The 11350-nt window shown below is 38.8% G+C and overlaps 1 protein-coding gene across 1 annotated transcript in view; it reads right to left on the bottom strand.

Moving 5' to 3' along the window:
* Positions 1 to 9885: 9885 nt before the first annotated feature.
* Positions 9886 to 11350, bottom strand: part of CLINT1 (clathrin interactor 1) — a 57752-nt gene continuing 56287 nt past the window's right edge. Inside the window, exon 13 of the mRNA XM_029942942.1 lies at positions 9886 to 11312. Coding sequence (XP_029798802.1) covers positions 11278 to 11312 — 35 coding nt within the window. The 3' untranslated portion in view covers positions 9886 to 11277. The remainder of the gene's footprint in view (positions 11313 to 11350) is intronic.

Below are 11350 nucleotides of genomic sequence, written 5' to 3'. Positions count from 1 at the left end.
ATCTTAAAATATACTATAAGGGGTGAATAAATACTACTGTTTACATCATTGGAGTTTAAGTAATTTATTGGCTAGCAACTAAGATACGCAGATCTATGTACATACAGGATACATCATGAGTTTTTAAAGGATTTTTTTTCTTAAAAAAGAAAAGTTTATTTTGTTATCATACTTGGACTGAAAATGTTAGGTTATTTTATCAGCCTGATAGTGTCTGTGTGAGTATGGCACTGGAATTCTTTCAAATGTCTCCCCACCTGCTCAGGGTTCGCGAATATTACTGCATATCCAAATATGACTTCCTACCGGATTGTGGTATAGGACATTGTCATATTTACAAGACCAATACGACCTGTCCTTCCCCACCAAACCACTTTGCTCTGTCACTGATCCAACCCATCATTTGAAACTTATGGTCAGTTTGGCTTTCCACTTACAATATAAACATATTAGATGGGTTGGCAGTTGTGGTGGTAATTTTGATATGGATTTGGGGGTAAATGAATCTTACATGAATAAGATGATAATTTCTCAGTAGGAATTCAGGATGCTTTATTTAATAAAGGAATCATTCCCACAACTGAGAGATTGTAGGGTTTTACATATGTTTTTGATGCTATGGGTTTGTTGTTTTTTTTTTTTAACATGACTTAAGGCACCTGGGTGGCTCAGTGGGGTTGAATGTCCAACTGTTGATCTCGACTCAGGTCATGATCTCATGGTTCGTGGAATCAAGCCCTGTGTTGGGATCTGTGCTGACAGCACAGAGACTGCTTGGGATTCTCTCTCTCCCTCTCTCTCTCTGTGTCTTTCTAAATAAATAAATAAACTTAAAACAACAACCATAATTCTCAGCTTTTGATAGACCATCACATTTTTGATGTTATAAGGATTAGTTGGGGCTTAATTCACCTCCTCACCTTTTTTTTTAAAACTTATTCCCATTGTATGCATTTTTATTTATTTTCCAGGCATGAAATTAGAAAACAAAATAATAAAAAGAATGAACTCTAAGGTTTTATTGGTTTCTTTCTTCAAAAGGGCCAAGGGGAGAAAATGGAATCTGATCAAAGGACTTATATCAAGGAAAAAACCAGAAATCCAAAATGAGCCAAATGGCACTTTCTCAAAAATTAAACACAGAGTCACCACATGATCCAGCTACTCCACTTCCACATACCTGCCCCGACGACTTGGAAGCAGGGAGTTGAATAGATATATGTGCACTCATGTTAATAGCAGCATTATTTATGACCAAAATGTGCAAACAATGTAAGTGTCCAACAGATAAACCAAACGTGGTGTGTATATACAAGGCAATCTTTTTCAGCCTTAAAAGGAATGAAATTCTGACATATCCTATGACACAGACAAACCATGAGACACACTAACTGGAATAAACCAGACACAAAAGGACAAATACCATATGATGGCACTTTGTGAGGTAACTAGAGTAATCAGACTCATGGTGAAATGGCTGCTGCCAAGGACGGAGGGGAGTGGGGATGGTGATTAGTGATTCATGGGTACGGAGTTTCAGGGAAGATGAAAAGTTCTGGAGATGGGTAGTGGTAATTGTTGCACGATAATGTGAGTGTATCCAATACCACCGGTAAGTTTTATGTTATTTTACCACACTTCTACACATAATATACACATAAAGTAAAATATGCATATTTTACCACAATTTAAAGAGAGAATATGAAATAGAAAAGGTAGCTGAATTTACAAGAGTTAAACTTCGAGGGGTGCTTGGGTGGCTCAGTTGTTTGAGAGTCTGACTTTGGGACATGATCTCATGGTGTGTGAGTTTGAGCCCTGTGTCAGGCTCTGTGCTGACAGCTCAGAGCCTGGAGCCTGCTTCTGATTCTGTGTCTCCCTCTCTTTCTGTCCCTCTCCCAATTGTACTCTGTCTTTCAAAGTAAACATTAAACATTTTTTAAAAAAGAATTAAACTCCCATCCTTTCTTCTTGCCCTTAATATTACCCTAAAACATGTATGTGAGTACTTTGATGAGAATGGAATGATGAGTATGTTTGGCTGTGAAAATGCTCTTCTAGGTATAATCTCTTCTTCACCAGGATAATAATCTCAATCAAGGCTTCTATGAATATGTCCCTCAAGAAATCTCAGCCACTAAACTGGGCAAGTGTGGTCCTAATCACACAACTGTTAGATTGGTGTTCCACTTACTTTAGGGTCTCATTGAGACCAGCTATCAAGGCCTGAATTGCTGCCTGTAATGGGGGTGAGGGGTTCCCTCAGGAGCACCCAACAATTCCCGAGTTACCTACCGAACATACGAGTTTTGTTCTAAATATTCTCCAACTCACTGAAAGTCCGTCTTGCACCAGGTGGATCCTGATATTAACAGCCTCTCTTGCCTGGAGGTGGAGACCTTGTTTTAAAGACAACTTGGCAAATGTGTGGTGTAGTGGAAAGAGTGGAAGGGACTTTTGAAACACACACCTTGTCGGCCTCACACCAGGCAATCGGGAGCAAGAAATGTACCCTCAGCATCGGTAGGAATGTTAGCACCAGTGTAGAGCTACAAAGACACGAGTAGCTAACCGTTGATTGTTAACCTCCCAAACTCGATTCAATGTGACAGTGACAGTTCACAGCACATTGCATCCAATCTCATTTGAAGCTGACAAAGATTGTTTCTGCTTTACATCTATTGGTTTATTAATGGTCTACAGCCTCTTAAGCAGATGCATATTCATTAGGTAGCCAGCTGTTAGGAGGTTCCCAGATGTCGAATGTAACTCTGTCTTGGAACATTTTTTTTTCCTTATCATGAAACAAAGTAATTGTGGCCTTATTAAAGAACCAGTTAATTACTAAAGCGGTACCTTATGGCACCCTTTTTATCATTCAAATCTGAGAACTCTGGGGACCTCTAAAAAATTTGGTGAAGAGACAGTATTTAAGAGTCAACTTTTATTATATACTTATGTAGAGAGACAGATACTACATGTGTTGGAGACATACATACACACACTTCTATGTTGGAGGAATTAAAAGAATGTGAAAAGTTCTTTAAAAATGACAAATTTTCAGCTACCGTATCCTTTCTTTGGTTCATTATGGGAACTAGATCCAAAAGACAGCATGGATAAACCTAGTATATTAATTAAAATTCAGGGTATTTTAATTTTCTTTTATTTAATCTTATCACTTTCCTGTGAAAGATGACTTGAAAAATGTCTTTTCAACACCACTCAGCCATCTCAACTTAGTATAATTTACGTCTCAAACTTTATTTGATATTTTTCATTAAAGTTAGTATTTTTTCCATATCAAAAATAAGACAATTCAACTATTGGCAAACAAACTAGTTTTCAAAATGCCACATATTTCTAAATGCCCTTTAAAAAAATGAAACCTAGGAAAATAAACTTTAGAAATATAAAAAAGTAAATAAATAAAAACCTTATTCTAAAGATGTCGATTCAAATATTCCCTTAAGAACACCTTAAATCTAGAAATTCCATTTGTACTTTCATTTGATAGCTGGCCATCTCAATTCTATTTCTCAAATGCAAGAATCACAGGAGCAAATAAAAAATTGCAAAGAGCACACAATCTTTAAAAGGCATTGTTGTACACTTTTCGAAATGGATTCCTTAAACAAGCAATCCAAGGCCATCCACCTTTCCTGCAGCTTCCTCTTAACATATTTTCTGAGCCCTTGAGGAGCCTTTGTATTTATACTCCAAACCTGCTGGAATTTTCTGCTTCCGATCTGGCTAATATCTTACGCTAAGTTACATCACCATTTCTACAAAACAAACAAAAGACTCGCTCTTCAGAAGAGATCAGTTTTTATTTGTTCTGTGGCTCATCTCCTGCTGGTGACCTTTACAAAATGCAACAAGATTTCACAAACATTCAGTGCTCACTTAAAAACCATACTATTTAACAAGCATCTACTGGCCTCTCTATGTGGAGCTGACGAGGCACCTGAGACACGGGGTCAGAGAGCAGGGATATGCAAGAAAACCCTGAATTTATCTGAATGGCAATACAACCTTTAAGTTAAGAGATCTGAAATTTTAGTAGAGGAGAAATAAGGGATAGTGGAACAGAACTGGATTTGGACTCCGAGGGCCTGTCCTAAGAGACCTGGTTTCACTAACTACACTTTGCCTTCCGGGAGCTGGTGTCCTCATCTACAACTAGGGGCTAACGACCGTCTCACCTTCTCAGCTTAGGGTGATTGTGAAGCTCAGGGAGGAAATGAGTGTGAATCCACTCTGTAAACTATAGGAGACGAATGCCTGTTATTACTTCTTGAAATACTCAGTTTGTATCTATAAATGACCCCTTCGTATCTTTCATGTATGTATCAACCATTGACATATTTCAAGTTTGACAGTAAACATCAAACTATTGCCACACAGTTTTCCATTCAAGTTTGGTGGGGTTTTTTTTTTTTTTTTTTTTTTTTTGAGAGACAGAGAGAGAGAGCACAAGCAGGGGAGGGTCAGAGAGGGAGGGAGATACAGAATTGGAAGCAGGCTCCAGGCTCTGAGCCGTCAGCACAGAGCCTGATGCGGGGCTCAAACCCACGAACTGTGAGATCATGACCTGAGCCGAAGCCGATGGCCAAACTGACTGAGCCACCCAGGCATCCCTCCATTCAAGTTTTTTTTGTAGTCCACGACAAGTTTTTCCAAGTGAGCTCTGTGAAAACTGCGGCAGTGAAAGCACATGGGACCTTCAGAATACACCATCTCTGATGGTCATGATTCCCTAAGGAACTTTGGAGAACAGAGTAATTAGATACAGCATCCTGAATATCAATGGTTACCATGTCCTTGCCTATCTCCTCAACTTTCCTGGTACCTTGAGCTCCAGCCACACCCACTAAGCTTCTGATGATTCTTTTTCCACTTGGAGTTTTCACATGTGTGCTTCATCGTTCTTCTGATCTCTGTATAAAAGCTCCCTTTTTGGAGAGGCTTGCTGAGTTACTCTACCTAAATTAGCCTTCTCCTATTTTTTAAAAGTTAATTTACTTTGAGAGAGAGAAAGAGAGAGCTGGGGAGGGACAGAGAGAGGGAGAGAGAAAGAGAACCCAAGCAGGCTCCACACTGCCAGCTTGGAGCCTGACACAGGGTTCAATCTCATGAACTGTGAGATCATGACCTGAGCTGAAATCCAGAGCTGGATGCTTAACCGACTGAGCCACCCAGGCAACTCTCCCCTTCTGTTTTTGTGTAGCAGCCACTTGACTATCTCCTTCAGAGCACTCGCATGTGCACACACTTGCACATGGTGATCTGATAGGTAGGTTTCTGCTGCCATCGCCAGAGCACATAACTTGAGGTAGTGCGGGCAGTAGGCTCACACACAGTATGAACAAAGAAGGTTCAGGTAGCGGCCCATGGCCACACAGCAGTCTTGTTTCCTAGTTATGAGGGTTTGGATTCTACATTTTTATCCTGTTTGGGTATTGGTCCTCTTGATTTAATTTTTGATAATTGAGAAGTGAAAATATAATGAAAAATAGGAAGGCTGGGATCCAGTCTACTACCTAATATTTTGGCTGCCATTTTAGAAAATAGGGTTTCATAAAATGGACTTATAAGTCACCAGACACAAACATCACATCTTCAACACCTTATAACAGAAGCTGATTCTGTGCGCGTTCCATACTAATTTCCAAAATGAAGCTCTTCTGAGAGGAGAGGGAGTCCTGCTTAGGATTTCCTCGCTCTCGGCAAAAACTCTGCCAGACTTACCAACTGAAGGCGGGCCTTGCTGATCAATTACTGAAGATTGACAGCCTCCATTTGGGGGACCCTGCATAATAATCTTTTTAAAGCTACTTTTGACTAGTTTCAGATGCCCCTGCTTCGTATCTACCAGAGGGAGACCATTGTTCCACAGGTTGTGAGAATGAGGCGAGTTGATGTACACTGGGTGAAGGTGCCCAGCACAGAACGTGCTCCTGCCGTTCCACGAATGGACGGAAACCTTGCCAGATTCCTCCAATTTCGGGGATCAAAAGTTATCGAGGTTCGTAAGGAACACCATGAATGTGGATGCCCTGCTTCTATAGCCATATGCTTCCGGTAAGTGTTTGGGAGAGAGCACAGTATGCAAAGCCGCCAGGCTGCCTTGCAAACAAGTCAGAGGTCTTCAGGTTTGGGCCATCTTGCTCTCTTCTCAAGGGACAGACATTTGAAAGGCTCACAACTCACCAAGTACTCAACACCCAGTCTCTCAGTCTAAGCTTTTTCAAAAAAATCAGAATGGGCAAGAAACTTATTTCTTATTATAAAAGCTAGGAAATATGCACTAGGTATCAGAAGAAATAATCTCAAAAACTGAGAAAACACGATGATGCCACAATTTTCTAGTATTGGGTATCCAGAGAGTAATTTTATGTGTCAGTCATTTTGCCTCATTTTGACTGAAAGGCAAAACTAAATGCTTTGTACCTCAAGCAGATCATCTTATAAACAGAATAAATAAACAAATAGAATTACTACAAAATAATCTTAATTGTTCTTAATACTATAGGAGGGAGGCGCCTGGGTGGCTCAGTCAGTCTGACTTCAGCTCAGGTCATGATCTCACAGCTTGTGGGTTCGAGACCCACATTAGGCTCTGGACTGACAGCTCAGAGCCTGGTGTCTGCTTTGGATTCTGTCTCTCTCTCTCTCTCTCTCTCTCTCTGCCTTTCCCTTGCTTGCACTCTCGATAGCTCTCTCAAAAATAAACATTAAAACCACTTTTTAATAAATAAAATATTATAGCAGTGTGGCCTTTGGACCACTGGGGAGCCCTGAGATCTGTCCGGGGAAGCTGCCGTTTCCAACCTCATATCCCTGAGGCCAGACCTTTTTCATGTACTTTCACCAAAACATTGCACAGTGGACCGAATGCCAAAGCAGATGAGAGAATCCAGCAATAAGCTAGGTAATAGACATTTTCAAAAATGTAAAACATTGCCACTCTTCTCACAAATTTTTATTTTGGAATTTTTAAATAAAATTTTGACAGGTATTGGGGTTTGTTACTATAAAATCAGTTAATATTTTTAAAGTTGATCAGTTTTTATTTCAAGTACAGCATGTATCAACAGATATGACCCACATAAACACAAGCTCTTTGGGGTTCTCGATAATCTTTTAAGAAAGGGGGTTCTGAAACCAAACTGTTCCATATCCAATTCTAAGCACTGGTCTCTCATAACAAAATGGCCGAGGTGCCTGGGGCACTTAAAGAACAGAGCTGCAAGACATATAGTTAAGAAAAAGAAATGGAAAAGAAATGCAGGGTTCCACAGTCCAGGATCTAGTTATTTAAAGTAATGACATTTACCTTAAAGAATAACAAATAAAACCCATGTTTGCCCATCAGGACTTTCAAATCCCTCCCAAATCCCCGGGGAGACTAAATGTCTGAACTGGCTGCACACTGATTCCCCTACCCCTTGGGGTGAGCAAGGGCAGGGTGAAGGGGCGCCAGGAGCCACGGAGGAGGTCTGCAAGGAACAACGCATGAGCAGGACTGCCGTTATAAAGAAAGCACACAAGAATTAAGGTCATAATGAGTAAAAGTTAAAAAAAACTTTTGTGGATAGATTTTTTTTTTTTAGTCTTTATATCTTATTGCTTCTCTGGATAGAATAGCAAGATCTTAGTCAACAAAACTGCAAGAAGTCAATAGAAAAACTGAGATCTCTACTGCTTCTAAAAGCTGAGAACATTCTTTTTTTTTTTTAATTTTTTAAAAATGTTTTATTTATTTTTGATACAGACAGAGACCGAGCATGAGAGGGGGAGGGACAGAGAGAGAAGGAGGCACGGAACAGGAAGCAGGCTCCAGGCTCTGAGCTAGCTGTCAGCACAGAGCCTGACGCGGGGCTCGAACCCAGGAACGTGAGATCTGACCTGAGCCAAAGTTGGAGGCTTAACCGACTGAGCCACCCAGGCGCCCCAAAGCTGAGAACATTCTAATGAGGGTTACTTGTGTGGCAAATCCAATACTGAGCCTTCATTTTCAGAGTTCTCTCCCTCCCATCCGCACTAATGTGGTAAGCAGAAGTCAGTCAATACATTCACAAAATAGCTCATTTACAATTTCCTGGTCTGTTATAAGAACACAGTGGAACTAAACTCCTGCAGAAAAATCCTCAGAAGTCAACTTAGTAGAAGTCTCTAAGGCTTTCTTAACTACATACTGCTTTTAGGAATACAACAGGAAGATGAACTTTAAGGCTTGTTGTGTAAATGGCACACATGCTGTGTCTAGCAGTGACTGGCACATACAAGTTCTTGTAAGCACATTTATATGAAATAAAAATGGGGAGCAGAGAAATATTTGGTATACTTATGTCAGTGCCAGTAGATCTCACTCATCATCATTTGTGTTTCCAGACTTAAGTTCACTTCAGAAAAAATGTGTTAAGAGCCCACAGAAGTCAGGCAAATTGATCAAGGTATCACACAGGGAAGGCATGGTTGAAGGGACTAGATCTGCTTCCGAGTCCATGCTTTCCACAATGCAACGCTGTCTCCCAGGAGAGTTCAAACCCAAAGCCAGTTCATTTCAGAAATCTATTTCCCCTAAGATGTACTCTGTGCTTAGGACAGTTAACTTTATATTACTAACGCGTTTCAAAAATATTTGAGAGAAAAAGCATTACCTCCTCCCTCTCAATAGAACTACAGACCTCAACTTATTGACAACCCCCAAACCAGCAGCGTTATGGCTATCATTCAGGCAATTTTGTTGTAGACAAAAAAGGAAATATCCGAAGTACCATAAAAGCACACTGTGTATGTGTGTGGTTCCTGAAGATTGTACTGGAGAGGAAAAAATTTTCAAAAAGGGGGGAAAATGAAATCTGGATGGGGGGGTGGAGATTCACCTGTAAATTTTGTGAAGAATAAGTACTTTCCTCTCCCCAGCAATAAATAAATAAATAAATAAGTACACACACACACACACACACACAAGCTTGAAAAGGTAAGGAGGACAGGCAGAAGGGAGTCCAATAGACTAAAGAATAGTATTTTCATGTCAAGTCCAAATTACTTGGGGGTATTCAGACTTTTCTTTGAAGTATCATTTAGTGACCCTTTAAGAAACAAATAAATCATTAAATAGGCTGGACCCCTAATGAAGCAATTCTTCCCTTTCATGGGCTCTGAAACCAAAAATACTGGTAAGACAGCAAACTGTACATTGAGGTACAATAATACACGTGACGGGGGCTCCCTTTGGTCTTCAGGGATGTAATGTAGGAAGGAGGCATTGTACAGGAAATGCTTTAGAGATAAATCTTAATTTTATTAGAAAAGCATCTTTAAACACAAAAGTCTGGAAACGAAATATTTATTTCCTCTAAGAGTCCTATGCATCAGAAAAGGTGATGCTATACCTCCCCGTTTAATGAAAACATTCACTGCAGATTATGGGTTTTAAGTAGGAGTGAAGATCTCCATGCTGCCACCAGAGCCTGGCCTGATTGCTCTGAAGTAACAACACTTGAAAGGTCCTATTCTTTGAAACTAATTTAAACACATTGAATTGTTGAAAGATTAAAAACCACAGTCAGCTAATTACACTCTTCTCATCTCTTATTCAGCAAATGAATCACTTTTCATTACCACTTAGCTGAAGTACATGAATTTCTGCCTAATTAGAAATGTTGTAGATGGAACATTAGCAAGAACGGAGCAGGTCAGGATATCTTCACTGCTTCATTTTTAATTCCTAACGTAGAGTCTGAGAGGAAAGAATAGAGAGGTCATTAAATAATTTTAAATTATTTATAAAAATTACTTTGCCCAAATTATAATTATTTTTTTCCCCAAACGGTCTCAAATGTCTAACAGAATGAAAGAAAAAGCAGTTCAACATTGATTTTAATGAACATTTTAATGTTATGTAGAACAGAACATTATGAATACAATGGAAACAAAGTTTTATCAATTTAATAAAAAAAATTTCAACACAAAGTGGGGAGGTAATAATTTGATACCTATATTATAGTATTTATTTTTAAAAATATTCCCAGCTTGAGGGTGAAACAATTTTGCATTCCAAACTCTAGAATCATGATTTTCATGTGAGCTTAATGCAGAATTACAGCAGGAAAACAAAAACACTTTAATTAATTTCCTTTATTTGCCATTAAATCAATAAAACCTTTGACTGCTACAGGTCTCCTTTAATAATATATATTTAACTCCTCTCTATTGGAACCATATTGCTAATGCCATATTATATACACTCAAAACCAAAACAAAACAAAAACTGTATAAAATCTAAAAGCCAAGTGTTGAATTCTAACATTTATATTTAACTTAAGGTTTTTAATGAATTTTTACCTTCTCAATTTTTTGAAAAGACACCAAAAAAAAAAATAAATAAATATTTTTCTCCTCTGACTGTTCCTGACTGATAAATGGTGGCTACAGGGGTAAACACAGAAGGCGCCTCGCCAAGTTAACCACTGCAAAACTGTAAATAATGGCTGCTAAAAACAAACAAAAACTCTGCAGGTTTTTTTTTTTTTTTTTTAAAGGAAACCATAAAGCAGTCCTGAAAAAAATATTTTTCCTAGTTCTGGAAAGGATAATTATAGCAGAAGATATGGGAAAAGTCCCATAACTATCACCAATTGCTTAAAGAGGTTTCATTACAATAAAAATTTGGATAGTATAATAGTAATAGCAGAGTTGCTGGAACATTAGCAAAAGTATATACATTCCAGTTACCTTTGATTTAGCCATAATCACATATGTATGCCTTTTTTGGACAAAAATATATATTTTTATAAAAAACTGATCATCCAACTTTAATGATTTCATTTATGGACTCAAGAGTGGTAGTAAAAGGAACAGACCCAATTATGACAAGGCGATTCAGGGACAGAAAAATCAAGTTCCTCAGGAAAAGAAAAGTATAAAATTAGAGATTCAAACACATTTATTCAGCTCTCTTCCAGACTTCCTACAAATCACGATGTTAAAATGGGCTCTTCAATTTATAAAGGCTTTCGAGGTGTCACTACTCCACCTGTGGTCTCTTGTCACTGGGAAAAATGATTTTCACTGCCTCATCTGAAGTGCCCCGGCTTGGCCATCTGAAATACTAGATACTTCACTTTTATAAAACAACTGTTTTTTGGTGCAGGTTTATTTTAATTAATTGATAAAAGGAAGGGGAGTTGATTAGCATTTTCCATCCCAACATCACCTCTCTTCACCGCTAAAAATCCTTCATTCAATCTGCTCCTTTACAATCTCTCATTTGCTAAAGTTGGCGAAATTTGCAAAGGCATCTTGCTTGGGCTGCACAGTTCCAGAAGTCATGGCTAAG

The sequence above is a fragment of the Suricata suricatta genome, chromosome 6 (assembly GCF_006229205.1).
Source record: "Suricata suricatta isolate VVHF042 chromosome 6, meerkat_22Aug2017_6uvM2_HiC, whole genome shotgun sequence".
Classification (NCBI taxonomy): Eukaryota; Metazoa; Chordata; class Mammalia; order Carnivora; family Herpestidae; genus Suricata; species Suricata suricatta.
Note: the sequence above shows the minus strand (reverse complement) of the source record. Positions and strands in the feature narration are given on the sequence as shown.